Source organism: Camelus bactrianus, chromosome 14, assembly GCF_048773025.1.
Source record: "Camelus bactrianus isolate YW-2024 breed Bactrian camel chromosome 14, ASM4877302v1, whole genome shotgun sequence".
Taxonomy (NCBI): domain Eukaryota; kingdom Metazoa; phylum Chordata; class Mammalia; order Artiodactyla; family Camelidae; genus Camelus; species Camelus bactrianus.
This window is the reverse complement of record NC_133552.1, coordinates 6,268,371-6,288,913: the sequence shown is the minus strand read 5'-3', so window position 1 is coordinate 6,288,913 and position 20,543 is coordinate 6,268,371. Positions and strand designations below refer to the sequence as shown.

Genomic DNA, 20,543 nt, shown 5'->3' with positions numbered 1-20,543 from the left:
GGCGGACGTGGCCTCCTGGCTCCAGGTGAGCACAGACCTTTTCAGACAGCGCTGCGGCCACGTCCCGGTTGCCATAGCACTGCCGGTGAGGACTGGAATGTATCCGCGCGGAACCAAGTAATCATGCGCCCAATGCTCATTCCTTTGCCCTCTTGTTGATTGGCTGAGCAGTTCTTTTTTTAGTTGGAATTCTGAGAAGGCTTCTGTTTCATTTTGTCTCTGCAGTGGTTTCTAATCTATTAATAGCTTGTCCATTTTTGCAGCGATTCCTCAACCGTTAAGGCCAATTTCCATTAAAAATTGTTTTCAAAAATCGTCAAAAGGGAGACAGAGGTGTTGCTTTTCTATAGATAGAGCTTCTGATTTTCTTGAAGTCTGCGCTGACTTAGACTCTGAAGCCAGCCGGCGTGTGCCAGTTCTCAGGGCTGCAGGGCCTTCTAACACACACGCTCCTCGCAGTCTGCACCACCTATCAGCGCCGCGTCTGCGTGCTCAGGCCAGGATAATAAGAAAGAAGGAAGATGAACTTCTCCTGGGACTCGGGTCTATTGGTACGCCAAGCCAAATTTTTAATTTGGAGAGCAATTCTGCAGAAATGAACAGAAACTGCTATCTAAACATTTTAATAAGAAAAAGCCCCCGAGCCAATACGCAATCGAGTGCACTGCTTTCTAGTAATTTCATTTATACAATAGCTCCACAAGCTGTTTCTCTCTCTGTAGTCAGATAACCCTTGCCTCTAGGGTGACCGTAAAAATGATATTTTAATAATATGCCGCATCTGTGATCAGAGATACTTAATGAAACACTCTCATGATCATATGGTAACAAGCTTCAAAGAACTCTTTTCCGGATTGAGACAGGGCCCGTTTGCTTCTTGTGCTAATTTTCATGGGCACGGTTTTCAACATCGTCTGGGAGGAATCGTTACCTAAAAAGAGAAAGTGCTTGGGGTGAGGTACAGTATTTTTTTTTTTTTTTTTTTTTTTTGGTTGGGAGACCCTGCTGGCTCCCCCAGAACTTCTAGGTCAGTGCTGCCCAACAGAAATACAATGCAAGCTGCATTTGTAATGTAAAATTTTCTAGTTGTCCCAGTAAGTAGAAAGAAACAGGTGAGGTTAATTTTAATAATACATTTTATTTAACACAACATACCCACCAGATGATCATTTCAATGTGGAGTCAATATAAAAACATTAATAGGATAGTTAACATTTTTTATGTTAAGTCTTCAAAATCTGGTGTGCGTTTTACATGTACAAGGCATTTCAATTCAGACTAGCCACAGTTCAAGGGCATACCTCCCTGAAAGAAAGAATGATACGCTGTGTGCTGGGTATGATGCTAGCACGGGAAGATGCAGCCTAATTCTCGTGGGGTGTGAGTGGGGGTGCAGAGTCAACAAAAGATTCTTAAGGAAAAAAAATTCTTAAGGAAGTCTGTTTGTCTATAGGAAGGACAGGTTTTTTTGGGGGGGTGTTATTTGCTTTTGCATTTCTCCACAATTTATTCATTAAAACCATTGGGGAAAACCACATCTTAATCTCATAAAACTCACGCCTACAGTACAGGATGTTTTTTGAGCTCCCAAATAGTGTGAGCCCCTGGGTGCCTGCTATGTATGTGCCTGGCTTTAAGCTTGGCACAAGAAAATCAAAATGAATAGGACCTCAGGGACATTCAAGAGCTGATGATTCAGTGGGGAAGGGTGACACATTCTAATAAACATCTTTACATTGTAATATGGATTTGCTGTGGTTGGGGTGTGCCGAGGGTGCTCTGGGAGGGCAGGGGGCAACACTAGACCAACCTGGAGTCAGGAAAGGCCTCCCAGAAAAGGCAATCTTCAGTTGTATCTCGTCTGTTTCTTTGTTTGGTCGTATTAGTTGCTCACGAAAAAATTCAAATAATACATGGAAATATAAATAAATAAAACTTACCCCCAAGCCTCTTCACCCAGAGATAATCAACCACAGCTGACCACCGGCAACCTTCCAGGCATGTGTGTGTGTGTGTCTGTGTGTAATTATAGCATTTTAAAAATTATCATTAAGGAAAACAAACTAGTTTATCAACCATAGCAATAGACCCACAAAAAACTCAACCACCAGCCTCTAACACGTGTCTGCATTTTATTTTATTAAAACCCAAATCTGATCACAAAACATCTTCAGAAAGCAGGGCAAGTCAAGAAACACACAGAAGGGATCTGAAGAGCAAATCTGGGGCCACGGCCATGTGCAGGGGGCGGGGCTGACACACAGATGGTCTCTTCCAGGAAAAGCAAGGTTAACTCAAGCTGCAAAGCCCAGAGGGTGCTGAGATTTACAGCTCTCTAATGAGGAGCTGCATCTTTTAACAGGTTGAGTTATGGTGGCTTCTAGGTATTGATTAGATGCGCACAGCCACCCGGTATTCGGCAGAGAGTCAGGGGATGAGAAGGAGAGGGGAGATGGTGGTAGTGATCGTCTTTATGTAGTTTCTAAAGTCGCTTCCGAAAAGGAGGATGAGGTAGTAGTTGAAGATCCCAGCGAGGGACATGAGGAACAGAAACAGGATGATGCGCTTCCCAAATATGTAGCCAGGCGTGCTGCAAGCGAAGGAAAGGGAAAAACTGTAGAAGCAGCACAAATGACACCAATTCAACAAAAAACGTTATCACTTTGAGATTCATGGGGTTTAAATTATAGCCCCTTTTACTCAGGAATGCTCCATTTGTTTCACATGAAGGATGGGAGTGTCTTAGCTATTATTAGTGGTTGCATCTACCTCAAAACCAAGTTAAAGAGCCTCAAAATCCATCACCATCAGGGCGGCTCTGCTCTAGGGCTCCGCAGTGCTGTCAGGACTCCGGCTCCTGATGCCGTGAAGGTGGTGGCTTCTGTTGGTCATCAGGGTTAGGACTGCGGATTAGGAACCCGTGGGCTCCCTAAGACCCACCCCACAGCTGCTCCTCTCCAGGGGCGCCGGTAAGAGCCTTGCTGGCAGCTGTGTTTGATGTAGGACTTTCAGTGTCTCCATGTGAGAAGGGACGGTTTATATGAGCCAGGAAGGCTGGTGGAATCTAAGAGGTGCTTTGGCATCTGAGGGCTTGATTGAGTCTCCTGAGGCTGCCTGGGAATAATTTATGTTCACACTAATGAGAGCTGGCCCCCAGCGACGGAAGGCAGGCCCTTACATTTTAAGTGAATCAGGGGAGGGAGACTTTTTAGTCCATGCATCTTCTCACAGAGGCTCTAAATCCTAAGCTGCTTAGACAGAGCATCAGCTGGGGTCAGAAGGCAGCTCCCCAGTGACACGTGACCACCTCGCTGTGCACAGCCAGCGGCCGCCCGGGCTCCCCGCCTCCTCTGCTGCTTCCATCTGTGTGGCGCTAGTACGTTTGGAAAGTCCAGCCAAATTGGTCACTAAGGCTGTTAGTAAGGCAAGGGGACCCTTTGGCAATCAGGAGGGCCCCACAAGAACAGCCAACTCATCCAAACCTGTGCCTTAATGCTGCTCAGCCCATCCTGCTATAATCAGAGAGCAGAATGTGGTGTCCATAGATTCAACGTTAAAATCCTTCTATCTTTTTGCAAGGGACCCAAAGATGCATCACGTAACTCCTAATTTTCCTTTGTCAAGAGTTTGACCATCATTCCACAGCTGAATACCGACCCCCTCCCTCCTCACAGTGTTCCAGGACCAACCAGGGAGCTTGATGGAAATGCAGTCTCCCAGATCCTCCCCAGATCTCCTGCATCAGAATCTGCGTTTCGACAAGCTCCCTCTGTGACTCACAGGCACGTCAAAGTTTGAGAGGCACTGCCAGCTGAGAGCTCCTCACCCTGCTCCTTGGCCAGCTGGGGTCCTCTCTCCTTGGTTTTCTGTTCACAGTCATGCCCTTAAAGTGAGACAGTCTATCTCTTTATTGGGGAAAAAAGTTTGGTCCCAAAAGAGAGTGTTGTGGGCTGAATTCTGTCCCTTCTCCCCACTCACATGTTGAACCCCGGGACCTCAGAATGACTGTATTTGGAAATCAGGTCTGTAAGGAGGTAACTGAGGTAAAATGCTATCATCATAAATAAAAATTAGGGTGGACCTTAACTCTCTATAACTAGCATTCTTGCAAGAAGAGAAGATATGGACACAGGCACTCACGAGGGTAGACCATGTGAGGACACAGGGAGGAGACGGCCATCTGCGAGCCAAGGGCACAGGCCTCAGAAGAAACCAACACCGCCGGCACCTTGACCTTGGACTCTCAGCCTCCAGGACAGCGAGAAAATACATTTCTGTTGTTTAAGCCCCCCAGTCTGTGGCATTTTGTTAAGGTGGCCCTCACAGACAAAGACAGAATTACCTGCTAATGTTGGTAAGGAAGTGGAAAGAAAGTAAAGGAGTCTATTTTAGCCAGAGAAGAGAGGCTTCAGAGAAATTAAACTGTTATAAGTCAAATATTGCAGTGGCTCAGATTTATCACATGAATGGGGCCACCATATGCTCATTACAGAAACAAGGAAAAGTGATTTGTGAAGCTATTTCAGAACGTGCTCAAGATAAATCTGCGGTGAAGGATGAAACAAGAGTGCCTTCTGATGAAATAGTGGTGTTCTGGATTTGGGCAGGGTGTTTCCAAGGACCCAAGGCACATCTCCCCTAAAGGACATGGGGCAATGGTGCTTTAACTCTTCCAGAACTCAGCACACACCCAGCACGTGCAAGGCTAAGTGTGAACGGAGGTCCCCAGCTCTGGCCCTTCATTCACTGCACTTTTAAGTCTCTCCAGCTTGGAGACGGGCCATGGCCCTGGGAGGTGGGCCTGGTGTGTGCAGATGCCTGCCCCAGACCCAGCAAAGCCCCGGAGAGCCTCACGTGAAGCAGAGAGCAGAGGAAGAGCCAGGGGCCTCAGTGCACTCGCAGCATTGTTAACCTTTGAATTACCAAGCTTTCTCTTTTGTTTCTAACGGTCGATAAGCACTTCTCTCTACATGGGGTGGGGAAGGTCAGAATTGAATTATTAAGCACCTGGAGGGGCCAAGTGTTTTATATCTGTGACTTCATTTAATTCTCAGAACCCTTCTGTGAGGTATTATTATTATTAACCTGTTTTCCAGGTGGGGAAACTGAGAGCAGACAGGTTGAGTGATTTGCCTAAGGTCACAGCCAGGAAGAGGCCAGGGTCCTGCTCTTCCTACCACGCTGACTTCCTGGGGCTCCTTCAGAGTCTGGAGACTAGGACTTGGTTATTAGTTTTGAAATAAGCGTGCCCTCCACACACGGCATACAGCCCACGTGGAAACATGGAAGATGCAATATGCCGAAAAATTCCCATCTTGAATGTGCCCGAAACTCCTAGGAAGAGTTTCTGTGGTGTGGGGGAGGTGATCGTGGGCATCCAGAGACCCGAGTTCCAGCCCCATCACTGCAGTGTGGCCCTGGCCAAGCCTCCAAGCCTCCCTGCCTCACACAGAAATGCACACAAAATAGGAGTAGACAAGAAAACTCTACAGTCCCTCTGGCTTTAAAATCCTGTTCTTTTCAATAAAGAAATAGCACTTTTAATCTGGTAACTTCTAAAGGGAAGGCAAATGGTAAGATCTGTGAGGGCAGATACAGCCTCCTTCGTTTACTCGTCTCCAATAGATCGGGTCCCCCGTACATTTTTTTGAAATGAATGAATCATTCTCAGAAGAGAAGCACGAACCGCCTTCAGTGATTCTCCAACTCTGAAGTTAACCTGAAGAAGTCGTTAACTTTCAGATTCCCGCGGCCCTGCCTCAGAGATACTGGTTCCATGAGTCCAGGGTGGGGCTCAGGGATCTGTTTTTAACACGCACCCCAGGCGATTCTGGTGCGGTTGGTTGGTGGGTTTCACTGTGGAAATACCAGCCTTGATGCCCAAGTACTCCCCCCAGGGGCTCCAAAAGTAGCAAGTTTGTCTCCCACCCCTGGTGAAGTAACCTTATGGTCCACTTACTGGGGGGCGGGGGCAGAGACTCTGACATATTGATGCTAAGGGGAGAAATGGCTATGAGGGGTCAGTTCTTTTGAAAATTGTGTCCATGGTCATTTCTGTAAGTTCACTATTTTGGGTCTTGCACGGTGCCCCAGACTCTGGGAGACCCCGGGTCTCTCTGAGGGCAAGGGCTCTGCCGTGCTGACTGTTACCACCTCACAGCTGCCCCCGTGCCTGCTCAGAGCAGGTGGTCAGTAAAGGCCCTGAACAGATGCTGAGTGAACGAGGGGGCATGGGCAGTGAGGAGAAGGTGGGCTTGGCTGACCTGGGTTCACCGGCCTCGAGTTATCAATCTTTGCCCATCCAGCACTGAACTGAGAACTTCAAATTGCAAAGAGGAATTTAGTGGGAGCTCCGACAGCAGGCAGCACTCTAGGTGACAGGAAGACAGAGCAGCCTAGATGCCAGGTAGGTGACAAAAGGCAAGTAAGTCTTGTCATGCCAACTGCCATTGAGTTTGGGCCCAGATAGTAGCTCAGAATGAAAGGAAAAGAAACTAAGATTCACCCTATGCTGCAGTGTAGTTAAGGGGGTGCAGATGCCCTCATCAGGACAAGGAGACAGGGGTCAGGGTGTAGGATGAAGGACTGAGAATAAGAGCCATCAACTTCTAAAAGGAAGAGGGGACGGAGCTGTCAAGTCCTTGCAGAGCAGCCTGGAGCCTGAACGCTGAAGCTCTGGTGAGGGAGGTACATCAAGGAATGACTTACCCACCCACAGGACCAAAAATGACCCTGGAACTTCTCCGGTGGGCAGGGTCAATGCAACTTCTGGGCAGGAGCAAAAGCTATCTAGTGGCCAAGGAAGAAAGTCTGTTAGTGAGGCTAGGGACCAAAGCAGAGCCCACGGGCATGACGGTGTCTGCAGAGTCCAAGGGTGACCCAGCCCAGGGACAGAAGGGGGGCGGGGAGGAGGACATTCCACGACAGAAGGGAGATTAGCAAGTAGTTTCTAGAAGGCAGAACTGAAAAGCCCCTTGGCCTGACCACAGAGCCCCTTAGGCTATATTTTGATGACATTAGAATCAGACACTTCATCTAGCCTACAGCACTCCTACTGCTGATGGCTGCTCCGAACGCCGTGTTAGAAGCACTGTGGGGCCACGTGTGGTCCGGCAGGAAAGAGCAGCAGGACTGGGTAGTAATGAACGCTACCGGTTCAGGCGTCGGGGGAGGGTCCGGAACCAGCACAGGCAGTGGGCTGAGGGGCCTTGGGATGATTTTACTACCGCCTAGCAGGGGGGCCAGGGAGGGACTTAAGCGCTTAGGCCATTTACATTTCAGTGAGGTCCAGAGAAGCGTCAAGTTTTAAGTCTATATCCGTTGTTTACTTTTTGCCACCTCTTGTACATTGGCTAGTAGTGATTAAAATGACGAGAGCCTCTGGATGATGGACATATTTTGTGATGCCTCTCAGATGACCTCAGAATTAAAGCAACTTGAAGATCTCAGGCAAGGGGTGATGGATGAAGAGGAGACCAGTGCCTGGGCTGAATCCCTGGGACCTTGGATGAGGAAGCCAGCAGAGGGAGCCAGCCCAGGAGAGCAGAACCCTGTCACTTCATCCATAGACACTCCGTCTCCTCCGACTCTGGACAACAGGTAAACCTCTGGGGAAAGGCTCTCCAGGGTAAAAGAGTATGAAGACCACCAAGGACAGCTCTGATAAGGGTAAGAGAGGGAATGGAGTTGTGGTTTGGGAGGATAAATAAAAAACGCCTCCAGAGAGACAGGAGGGAGAGATGGGTTTAGGGGAGGGCGGCTGGGGGGACAGCCACGTTCTCCGGCTGCAGCTCCCCCTCAAACCACCCGAAACCACTCAGCTTCGCAGGCTCCCAGGTTCCCCAGATGCAGTGATTTCACCTGCTGACCTCCTGGGATGTCGCTGCCTTTGTCACGGCTGAAGGATGCTCTCTCAACGGAGAGCCCATTATCCTCTAGAGAAGGGTGCTATTGTGACAGACGGAGAGGGATGTGAAATTAGACAAGGGAGAAGAATGATGGGGCGGCTGGGGTCGGTGTGTGGGCGGCAGGCTCCCAGAGCATCCTTCTGGCCCTTGGAGCCCTTCTGGTACACTGGGAATTCTGATTGCTAAGGAACCGGTGGCACATTGTAATTCGAACATTTCTTCTGTGAGTGTTAGCATTTATTCTACTAACATCCAGACTTCCCAACCCAGGTCTAGTCAAAGTACCACTGCCGCTCCGGGCGACGTCTGTAAGCAACGCGGTGCTGGCTCTCGCCACGCCCTCTGTCTGCCGCACGTTATTGTACCCTACTTTCTCAACATTCTTCCTGCCGGTCTCCGGATGATGTGTTACTCAAGAGAACTTATCACAAGGTGCAGGCTTTAGTTCTCATTTCTCTAGGCAAACAATGACATGTTTCACTCAATGAAGGCCTTGGGGAGCCAGACACAGAACTCATTCAAGCCCCAGACTCTGCAGGGTGGGAGTGGAGGGTGTGGGGTTGCAGGGAATGCGTTAAAGCATCCTTTGTGAGCCCAACAGCATGTAGAAGAATTTTTTCATGGGAAAACCAGTCAAGTGCCCCAGCTGCATTTTCAGAACTAGCAAAGTCCAAGGAGGAAAGGATGAAGGCTCCTAGGCAGCTCCGCCCTCCAACCCCACATGGTCCCACAGGTTAACTGTGGGCATTAATGGTCTGTGTGAATGATCGCTCTTCCTGCTGAAAAACTGTGACTCTCTCCACGGTTCTGAAACAGCCCCGGGGGCCTACCTCTGAGTTCTCTCTCCCAGATAGCCGACGAAGTACTTCTGCCTCACAAACAGGTACATCAGCCCAGCAAAGGCGGCAGGCACTAGTGGAGAAAGGACAACACCCGTGTCAGTGTCACAGACGCCAAACGATGCTGCTGGCCCAGCATTAATACAGTCATTATGCAGTTGACGCTGGTCACAAAATCCAGCAGAGGCCCTCGGGTTCTGACAGTCGGGGCTGATGGGAAGTTCAGCAAAGAGCCTCGGGCTGGAAGAAACCAAAGACCTTTAATGATAGTCGTATTTCCTTGTGCTGACGTCATGGTGTAGTTTACAGGGTGTTCTCATACCCCCTGTCTAACTGGGGTCCTCCTCACATGGCTGGTATCATCTTTCTACTTCCAGATGTGGGAATATGGGCTCCAGTGGTCAAGGGGCTTGTGTAAGGCCGTCAGCTGGGGTGTGTGTGTGTGTGTGTGTTTGGGAGAAGAGCTGAACTTGAACCCTGAGCCCCGCTCTGAGTCTGGTTCTCTTCAAAGTACACCCTTGACCTGTGGGCCTCCCGGACTCTCAGCGCTTGATCTTTTCTGAACAGATGCCACCATTCAGAAACTATCTCTAGGGAAAGAAATGCCCCTTGCATTCCAGCCCTGTGAGGAATATCCACAAGCCAAATGACCCTCGGAGCCATGAACTTGAGCTGAGAGTTAGAAAGCCCAGCCCCACCAGGACTGTGATGACTGGGAGCTGATGCTTAACTAATTCTACATCTGGACAAAGGGCTGACGACAGCTTCCCTACTGATCAGGAATTATTATGAGGCTGAAATAGAAGTATGGGTATAAAAGCTCTTTGAAACCCCCCAGCATTATTCAAATACCAAATTAAGAGCATCGATTGAGTACTTTTTTATGTGCAGGCACTGCCCCGGGCCCTTTGGGTACCTGGGTCTCTGATCCTTCCAACCGCCTGGTAAGGAGGACATTACCGTCACCACTTGACAGATGAAGACATTTAGGCTCAAGGAAGTCCACTTGCCCAGAGTCACCTACCAGATCAAAAGATCCCCAGGGGTAGCCATCTCTGGCTGGCCACCGTCTCTGTGCCCGGCACAGCGCCTGGACATACAGGCTTACAAAACGTGTGTCAAATGAGTGACTAAGGGTCAGCGAGGTGGACCAAGAAGAGGCAAAACCTGATACTAGGTCTGTCTGACTTCACAGCTTTATCACCACCACCAGCACCATCAATAACAACGTTTATGGGGGGAGGGTGGCGCTCAGTGGCAGAGCACGTGCTTAGCACGCATGAGGTCCTGGGTTCCATCCCCAGTACCTCCAGCAAAATAAATAAGTAAACAAATAAATCTAATTACCCCCAAAACAAAAAATAAATAAAATAAAATATTTTTTAGAAAAATAACATTTATTTACTTCTATTAGGTGGAAGTGTATGAAAGTGCTGCTTTGTGGGTCAGAGTCAGATATCGGCAGTTTTATATGGTTCAATCCAGTGTGTGTCATGCACTGTGGCAGGGGCTTCAAGCACACTGTCTCAGTCATGCTGGGAACACAGTTATTCCTGTTTTACAAATGGGGACACAGACTAGGAAAGGTGAGTAGCATCCTAGGGTCACAACCCAGCAGTGAGTGTCCTCGGAGGTGCCTCCAATCTGTCTGCCCCCAAGGCCCATGTTCACCCATGACTCCCCCTTGCCTCCCCCAATACTAGTGTCATGTGGCAGATAAGAAAACAGAAGCACAAAACTGCTTGTGAGGTTTGCCTGTTTTCTGAAGGTCACAACATTGTCACTATTCACAGTTCGCCTTGGACAAACTTTTGCCTGGTTGGTCCCTTCTGGATGGCTCTGTTCTTACTGACCGGCCAGTCTCTCTTCTACTGGGAACTAAATTGAACATGATCTGAGAGAAATCAGGGTGCCAAGTGGCTTAATTCATTGCCTTCTTGGAGGGAATGGCACCCACCTCTGGTGTGGCCTGGGCTGCTGGGTCACCAGGAGGGGTGTCACGGGTTTTAATCCAGGGTCTAAAATTCTCAGATGTAAGCAAGTTCCCCTGGGGTGTGGGTTCCTGCTCTATAAAGTGATGGGTTTGGGCTGGAATGATCTCTGGGGCTCCTTTCACCTAAAAAATCCTACAATATGCCATATTGGTAAGAAATGACGGTTATAGAACAGGGGTTAGTGATACTTTTGTCTCCCAGCAATGCCAGCACTTGTTTTGGCAGAAAGTGCATATTTCCAGGGCCCTGAGGCCCTTTCAGACCCCGTTTGTTTTTATCTAACTAGAACAATTCCACATTCATCTATACCAAGTATTACTCAAGACATGAAAGGAATCATAACTCCTACAGTAAGTGTAGTTTGACTTGGTTTTTCAAGTCATGCCAGACATGTTTCTTATTTAACTGAGGACAGAAAGTGGGAAATAAATGGTGAGCTTACAGATCGCCTTCTGGTGCACAGGAGGTGGCCACATGGTGCTCCGGGAGTGGCTTCTGCTACCATCCCTCAACTCTCTTCTCCACCACGGTACCTTATTCTTTTCCTTCATGGCGCGTCTCACTCTTGGCAATAATGTATCCATTCACTTATTTTCTGGACCATCTTGCCATCTGCTGTGTGCTCTACCACCATCTCTGTTTTATTTATCACTGTGTATCCAGGGACAGGGCTTGGCACATAGTAGGTGTTTGATACATATTTTTATGGAAACGAATAAAGTAGGAGGATACTTGTGAAGGAACCCAGGATTTAGCCTGAAAGACCAGGGCTCCCATCCTGGCTCTGTCATTGGCCAGCTGAGCATCCTTGAACAAGTTACTTTATCTCCCTAAATCAAAGTGTCCTCAAAGGTACCAGGGGGAAATAATTCCACTCTACCTACTTTATAGAACAGGTAAGAGGGTGAAGGATGAAATCGTTCATCAGAGGACACTAGTGGCCTTTTCTCATGCACTGCTGGGCCACTGTGTGGAAGCCGGCCAGGTCACGCCAAGCCTTCACCAGACACAAAGCCAGTCTCCAAAGGGGACCAAAAAGACTGATTTCCACAGCATTTTAAATCAACTCTGGGAGTCAACTTGCTGTAGTCAAGACTGTGGGCTGCTGATAACCTGGAAGGTTGGACCCAGGCCCGAAGGAGGACCACCACGCCAGGCGCCTATTAGCAGGACAGCCAAGTGACAGCCATCCCAGCGCTCTCATTGATAATGCCCTTGTATCTGAGCTAACTCTGCTTAAGGATTCTGAGTCACACTTAGCCTAAAACCTGCCCGTCAGCACTGCTGCTCTCCACCAGCCGCTGGGGAGCAGGCGTTAGCAATGCATTACCACACCCGCTCTGTGACCTCTGGAGGGCTCTCACCCCTCCGGGGTTTCACGGATCTGAGCTGGAGGTCAGGCAAAGTCTTTTCAACAAAAAGCCTGCACTCAAACCTCTTTGTTTCAGAAAGAGAACACACAAGGAGAAGCCTGGGTTACCTTGGCTGCAGAGAAGCCCTGCGCTCCACAGCATGACCAGGAAGGTGGGGTATGCATCAACACAGTTTTGGCTGTGGAATAAATAAACAAGGAGAAAAATCAGAAGACAGGGGACTGCAGTGCAGTCTGAAAATTACCTGAAACCCTGAATTAACAATCACCAGCGCTCAGAGGCACAAACCCCATTCATAATTCCACTGACATCTACCTGATAAATGGGGCAGCGGCCACGTCAGAAGCAGACAGTGGTGGAAGGGGAACACATGTTCAGAATCCATTTACTCTCTTCCTCGGTGAAGCCCATCAGAGACCCGGTTTGTTGATGGATTCGCCTTGGCAGGGTTTCCACTCCCAGCTATGCCAAAGCACTTTTTGGAATTGAAAAGTGAGCAACGCAGACAGCAAGGCCGGGCGGCAGTCAGGGCTGGGGCCACAGGGGAGAGGGATCCTACTCTAAGGAAAGCTTTATGTCAGACACACAAGTCAGCTCGGACATGGGGTCAGGCCGAGGAAGGAAAGGCGAGCTTCAAGCCTGAAAGGAACCGGGTTGATTCAGAAAAGCCGGTGCTCAGAAAGTTATCTTGCTGATGGAACAACTTCTGTGTGCAAGGCTCAGTCCTTGTCTCTGTGGAAGGGGCTCTCAGGCTGGCATCTTAACACTTTTCGTCCCTTTTAAACTCACGCAGGACATGTGGTGACTGCACGAGGTTTCTGTGGCTGCTGTGACAAGTAGCCACAAGCTCAGTGGCTTAAAACAAGACAAATGTATTATCTGGAGGTCAGAAGTCTGAAATCGATCCCATTGGGCCAAAATCAAGGTATCAGTATGGCTGCATCCACCCTCTTTCCTCGCCTTTCCCTTTCATGAATGAATCTCCTTCATTCCTTGGCTTGTGGCCCCTTCCAACCTCAAAGCCAGCAATGGCTGATCATGTCTTTGCAACACCAGCTCTTCTGCCTCCTTCTCCCATGTTTAAAGGACCCTTGTGATTACACTGGGTCCCACCCAGGTAATCTCTTTGTCTTAAGGTCAACTGGTCAGCAACCTTAATTCCCCCTTGCAATGTAACATCTCCTATTCACATGTTCCCAGGATTAGGATGTGAACATCTTTGGGGGGTCATTACTCTGCCTACCACAGTTAGTCTCATGTTTCAGCTGAGAAACTGAATCTTGGAGAAACTGAATAACTTGCCCAGGGTCACCCAGCTGCAGAGTAGCAAAGCCAGGATTCACACCCTGGTCAGTATGATTCTAAAACCAGGTCTGTTACCTCCTCAACTCCACAGGCACACCTTGGAGATATCGTGGATTCGGTTTCAGACCAGTGCAATAAAGCAAATACAGCAATAAAGCAAGTCATATGATTTTTTTTTTTGGTTTCTCAGTGCATATAAAAGTGATGTTTATGCTATGCTATAGTCCAATAAGTACGTAATAGCTTTATGTCTAAGAAACAAAGCAAATATTTTATTGCTAAAAATTGCTAAACTATCATCTGACAATGCAGGGTTGCCATAAACTTTCAACTTGTTAAAAAAAAAAAAGAAAGAAAACAAGAAATGCAATTTCTGTGGACTGCAATAAAACAAGGTTTGCTGTACTAAATTAAATCCTGAGTGTCCTCTTGAGGAGTTTACAGTCCAGATCAGGACAATGAATATACACATCCATGGAAAAACAACATGACAAGACACAGAAGCAGAAGGGGGGGGGGCAGTGAAATAGCCTGGAATGGGCACATGACGAGTATTCAGGCCCTGACCTGACATTAACCAGCTGTTTGTCTTTGGCAAAGCAAGCTCTCTGGACTTAGTTTCCTTACCTGTAAAACTAAGAGACTAATAATTAATAACTCTAAGATCCACTTAAACTCTAAGAGTCGATGGTCCAATGTACTGGTTCCCAAGTTGTGGTTCATGGATCAGCAACATCAGAATCACCAGGGAACTTGTTAAAAATGCAAATATTAACGCCCTCCCCAGACCCACAGGCCCAGCAATCTGCGTTTTAACAAGCCCTCCAGGTGATTCTGATGCGCACTCAGGTTTGAGAACCACTGGTCTAAGGTCATTCAAACTATCTACGTAAAAGCAAAGATGCAATTTCAAAATATATTTGGCCTTTCATCAAACTCCTCCCTTGGATTCTTCATCTGGATCCTTCTTGATCTGATACTGATCATTTTCCTCCTAAAAGTCAGTCTTGAACCCTCGCTCAAATTGATAGGGTCTCACGATTCAGCTGGTAGCACTGAGAACTCTGGAATGACCAGCCCTTGGTCCGTCCCCTGCAGAGCATCCAGAGAGGCTGGGACGTTAACTCTGGCCATGCGGGCCCTCATGTTTCTCTGATGGTCAAAAAATCCTTTACTGGAGAAGTCAATGAATGGAAAAGGTAAGAGACCAGTGTATCCTGTCCTGGGATATGGGCACCAGGGAGGCAGCAGAGCTCTGCTGACCTGGCCAGGTACTTCAGAAGCCCAAGATTTCCACTGACCTATGGACGCAATAAACGCCAAAGGGCAGGAGCCCCTTTCAAATCAACCATTTGGGAGGAAACACTTAGTGAGGAAACAAGCCGCACAGTGATAACTGTAGCAGCCACTAAGCAAACAGGAGCATCGCACCTCTTCTTACACGTTATTAGAGACAAAACTGCAGCCTCAGCACGCGGAGAACGTGATCCATCTCCCAGCTCAAGGAAACTAGAGAGAAAACTCCTTTTTCTGTAGTTGAATGATGTTCCATGTCTGATGGGATCTAATACCTGACGCTCCAACAGTTTGAAAATCTGTCACTACCAAAGATCTCCCTGCTTCCCCTCATTCTCATACTTCTGTTTTTGTTTGTTTTGAAGTAGTGATTTTGTCTGGGTGATGCAAAATTTTTAAGAATTCTTTATTGTCCAAGGGATCTGCTCGTAGAGAGAACTGTCCAGTGACTGGACACATTGGATCAGTCATTCAGGCATTCCTCCCTATTAGCTCAAGTCACCATGGTCCCTGATAAAACATGGTCTGCCTGGAATGCAACGAAACTCTCCCAACGCTAAGAAAATGGGCCTTTTTCTGGATGATGCCCAGAATATACCCAGAGTCCTAACTCTCACTCTGGCTCAAGCTAGGCCCCCTCCCCATCCAGGACCTGCGACACGTCTGCCATCCAAAGCTCCATGCACACATGCCCCTCCTTGACTGCGGGCTGCTGCGGGGCTGAATTCAAGCAGCTTTGGTCAGTGACACAGCTGCCTCTTGGGACCCAGAGGATGCCTGTGTGTTTAACTTTAAAGTCACAGAGCCCAGGTCCAACGCAGGGTCTACTGCGTTCTGACTGTGTGATTGCGGGTGCATTTCCTAGCCTCCCTGAGTCTCAATTTCCTCATCTATTAGAGGTGAATGGAGACGTGAGAATTACCTCCCTGAACTGCTATCAGGATACAGTGAGATAAAGCCGTGCCTGGCTCGTACTAAGCATCCAGTAAATGGTGGCTGTTACTCCTCCAGCCTCTTCCTTCTTATAACCCCCAGTGGAAATGTCTTTCCTACTGACAAAGATTATTCTCCCAAATATTCATTTGTGCCATTTTTTTCCTGCAAGACAGAGCTGACAAACTCATTGCGTCTGTCATTTCTTGAGGTCTAACAATGAGCTACTCAGCAGATCTGGCAACAATTCACTGTGCTGTGTTCAGTTAGGCGCACTGCGCTGTCAGTGTTTTTATGGAGCAAAGGACTCATTGCGATTTTCCCTTTCATACTTCTCTGCCTTTGGGAATGCGCTATAGAAGCACTTAATGTTTTGTTAGTTAATTTGGGCTCATTTAAAATAAGTAAAGATCGCTAATAATAGTTATAGTCTCAATACTAATCAATAGTATCAATGTAGATATGTCCCCTTGAAATAATTCAACAATCCACGCTACTTAGAAGTGAGTCTTGAGTGAATTCTGAGAGGTGCAGGGGAGAAGACCCCTCAGGGTGGCATTTACTAAAATGCATTTTGTGAAACACTATACCTTTGCTATGCTCTGCGGAAAAAAAAAAAAAAAAGGAGGGCTGTCTGTACTTAAATAAGACCTCGCCTTCTTGGAAAACCAAGGATCACAGTGTCTCTTAGTACTTTAAAGGTTCTCAGCAGTCTCGCTGTACAGAACCTGTTCTTCCCTGTGACACCTGTTATCCGCCCGCACGCTTGTAATCTATGGGGCACATTTTAGAAAATGGCACATCTCCAGAGACCCATCTTCTCTCTGCCACCTGTGCTCACCCGCTCTCATGGGGAAGAATCTTAGGTCAGCTAACGGAGACTTTCCTCCAAAAATCAAACTTTGACTGCTCTGGCTGTGTTCGTCAGCGGGGGACAGGGCTTTCAACTATGTTTTAGACACATGAACAGAAAGTCAAGGTCAAGATCCTTTTAGTTCTCAAACCCTGACTCAGGTGTGCTCTCGAGGGAGCTGGGTGGTGGGGCAGCCCATTCACCGACCCGAGTATGAGCTGGGGTCCTCCCCTGGCTGGGACATCTGTTTATCAGCTGCTCTCAAATCTTCAGCTACCTTTATCAGCCAACAGTCATATTTTATGCTGAAAAATATGCATCAGGCTTTTCAGTCCCCCAGCACCATTTATTCTTCATGCTATTTTCCCTTCATACGGTCTCTAAACATTTATGATCCCACACCCCATCAACCAACAGTTTTGATTGTGTGGTCCTATGACAGGTATATTTGTGTATAAATTATATACACACAAGACTCTCAATCTGTATATTAAAACTGAGTCAAGTTTCACTCCCTAATTTTTAGATAGCAAGATTAAACACACGTTCTTTTCTTCTTGGACCCCATGGCTCATCTTGCACCCTCCTTGGCGTTTTGGAGTCTCCTGGAGAAGCGAGCACTGGGGATGACTTTCTACTGGACTAACACTTCACAGGAGCTTCCTGGCAGAGGCGAGCAGACTGGGAGCCCCGGCTTGGCCGGTAGGCAGCAGCCTCTGCGTTGATCAGCAACCCCTTCCACGGCCCACTGCGGGCACACACAGCGCGCCGCTCGCTGGGTCAGGGAGGAAGCGGTCTTTGTAACAGAACCACAGCCGTGTCTGGGTAACCTTATCTTACAGAAAATTCTCCTCCTCCCCCCACCCCACCTAGTTCCTACCTCTCCACAGCTCTCTCTCCTCCCCTCAGTCTCCACCCGCTCTCTGGGAGGGTAAGTGCGAGTCGGGGGTTTCGGGAGCAGGGCTGCAGCACCCCCACGGTGGGGACCCCTGGGCCGCACCGACCACCCATCACTCTCCTCCAGTGCCTTCTGCCCTCAGGAACCCCATGTCGTTGCAGAACTTCCAAGCCACCTTTCCAGATGACAGCGCAGCCACCACCAAGCGGCACTAACACAGTTTGGAGGCTGGCGGTGGGGACCAGGTGTCAGCAGCACAGTGGCCTCTTAGATGGAGAGCTAGTTCACTCCTGGGGGGACTGGCAGAAGCCAGACAGCCTGGTCTGCTCCGTCTCTCCTTCACTGCTGGCAAAATGGAAACGTCGCCTCTCACCAGCCCTGCCCCACTTCTCCAAACTGGACGAGCTGTGTTCCTAAGAACACAATGGAGCTGGTGAGAATGTAGTGATCTGGGCAGAAAAAAGCTGCTTCTTCCAAACCAGAAGCGTAGAAGAGTATTAATGTTCTTTTCGATTCCGTTTCCAGGGAGGTGGTAGTGTCACCCCTGATCGAGGACACCATCTTGGCCCCTCTTGCACGTGGATGTCTGAGGGGACCTCTCCCCCCTCCCCCAGCAAACAGCGCGGAGAGGTTGATGTGACCCTAGGCACTGTCCCTGCCCCCTGTATATGTGAACATCTAAAAAGGCTTAACTCACATCTTTAAACTTCTCCCATTGATTCTGAGGGTTAATACACTGAAGATGGAAATCTCTCTAAGTCATTCGGGGAAGGATTTCTTTGCGATCAGACCACACAGGAGTGCTGGGTCTAGGCGGGTGAGGCGGGCAGGAGACAGATGGATCGTATTCTTGCCTTTCTAAAAGGACATTTTTGTGTGGCCATGACTCCCCCTTTGGAAGGATCTCTGGTGACATCAAAGTCACCTCCAAGCCGAGACTAAGGCCAGCTCCTTGGCCAGCTCCTTGCTAAAGCCTTCCTTTCTGACAGGCCCCCGGCCACAGGCACAGAGAAGCAGGCGCCATGCCACTGACTGAATCATCTGTGGAAACGCATTCAGCAGAGAGGAAAATGAGTGTTTGAGTAACATCCGTTCGGATTTGCATCCCAAATAGCACCCACCTCCTTTGCAGAGTTGTTCAGGTGTTTTCAAACAGCTTTTTATTCGGAAGTAAAGGATGAGAGGTGGAGAAGCAGTTGCATAATCCTCCCACTCTTTCTCTTCTTGTTCTGGTTGCTCAAGGAGACCCGGTTAGGAAATGCACTGGAGCCCCCTCCAGACTCCGCCGAGGGGCCCTGAGGGCCGCTGAGGGCAGGCTGTTGCCAGCCGGTCCCGCCTGTGGCTTCTGAAGCCGGCTGGTGAGTCATGGCTGGTTTTCACGAAAGCACCTCTGGACTAACCCCCCACCCCAACCCTGGCCAGGAATTTGGTCAGTGACTGGCTGTGGAGATCACTCCCCAGCCCCCACCCCCACACCCCACCTTCTTTAAGCACCAGAAGTTGCTAAGATGATGAAGAGTGTCTACAGAGTCTCTGAGGTGAAGTTCAGCCTTCCCTGGGAGCCCCGCCTCCCCGGCCTTCAGGAGGTTGGCCCAGGCAGACATGTGGTCTTAAGGTGGCCGCCACTCAGGCAGAGAAGCCCTGTGCCCAGGCCCCTTCTCTGTAAGTCAGAGTGTCAGGGTTTGGACTCACTTGGCAGTGTAGACCCGCTCAAAGGCGAGCGTCCCCGTCCTCTGGAAGCTCCGCCCATTATGCGTCTTGCTCTCGTGCTCCACCTTGTGGGCAAAGAACCCTGCAGGGGGAAGGTTTGGATTTGGTTTATAACAGCACGTTCACGAGCCTGGTATCACATTACTAGCGTGTTAAATGTTTCCTTAACTGGACCTCTTCACAGCCCTAAATGTCCTCTGTCAAATGTCACTGAGCAAACATTTATTCAGGAGCTACTCTCTTCTGATCACTGTGTTTGGTGCTGGTGATGCAACAATGGTGAGTGAGACATGGCCTCCAATTTCAAGGATCCCACAGTCGAAAGAAGTAGAGAAGCACAGAAAGTACAGAGGGACTCATGCTAAGATAAGACTGAGAGACAACATGGAGCTATCAAGGATCAAAGAGGGCAAGTTAATTCAGTGTTTGGGTCACAGGATTCCTACAGGAAGTGACATGCAGGATAAAATCTGAAGAACAAGTAGGAAGTGGCCAAGCAGATGGAGGGGGTAGGGGACAGGGAGGAGGTCATGCCACTCTAGTGACACAGGCGAAGATTCAGAGGCAAGAACCTCAGTACCTCCAGCTTACTAGGGGGGAAGGGGCGCAGTGGAAGGGGTGGGGAACCTGGCAGAACTGCAAATGAGGCCAAAGAAGTAGGTGGTGAACTGTTCTTTCAATGTCATTTCTCTGTTGTCACTTGCCATGTGCCAGACACTCAGCTTGCATCCGAGAACGAAACAGACAAAGAGCTTTGGCCCAAGGAGCTTACGTTCTGAAGAGGATACAAGCAGAGGAGACAGACCACACACAGGAAACAAAGTGCAAAAATTAAAACTATACAGTGTGCTGGGCTTTGGGCAGAAGAGAAAGTGTAGCATGATGAGGGCCATTGGGAGTACTGGACGGGGTGGCCGGAGGGAGCCTCGAGAAGAAGGCAGTAAGAGGGCCAAGCTGGAGAAGATGGTGGCTGAGAAGTGCCCACCGGACTTAGCAGTGTGACCGTGACCTTGACCTTGATGAGAGCCACGTTAAGAACTTCGGAATTTATTTCCATCTCAAAAGCAAGAAGGAGCTCCTGACAAGTGTAAGCTGAGGAACCGCATCGTCAGACAGCCACTCGGTCTTTCGCACGGGGAGTGTTTAGACGGTGAGACCCAGGATGGGACGCAGGAGGAGCTAGTGAGGGTGACCCCCGTGGGATTCAGAGATGCCGAGGAGGCAGAATCTGTCTTGTCTGTAGACTGTACGTCGGGGGTAGGGGATGAAGGTCTCTCTCTCTCCCCACCCCTCTTATTTTTCCCTTGACTCCTATTTCGAAAGTGAAAAAAGGAAACGTGTGACTGTCAAGGATCCACTCACAGGATTCCTTCTCATCAGCTTCACATGAGCCTCCTCAAAAAGACAGGAGAAAGATGCCTTATCAATTGCATAC

General features: G+C 48.8%; 1 protein-coding gene across 6 annotated transcripts in view; it reads right to left on the bottom strand.

Annotated features, from left to right (window-relative positions):
• Positions 1–2,115: 2,115 nt before the first annotated feature.
• Positions 2,116–20,543, bottom strand: part of ALOX5AP (arachidonate 5-lipoxygenase activating protein) — a 62,981-nt gene continuing 44,553 nt past the window's right edge. For all 6 annotated transcript variants that reach the window (XM_074378006.1, XM_074378008.1, XM_045514147.2 and 3 more), the window contains 4 exons: positions 19,091–19,190; positions 12,221–12,291; positions 8,738–8,819; positions 2,116–2,590 (listed from right to left, as the gene is read on the bottom strand). In XM_074378006.1, the coding sequence (XP_074234107.1) occupies positions 2,428–2,590; positions 8,738–8,819; positions 12,221–12,291; positions 19,091–19,190 (416 nt within the window). In that variant the 3' untranslated portion in view covers positions 2,116–2,427. The remainder of the gene's footprint in view (positions 2,591–8,737; positions 8,820–12,220; positions 12,292–19,090; positions 19,191–20,543) is intronic.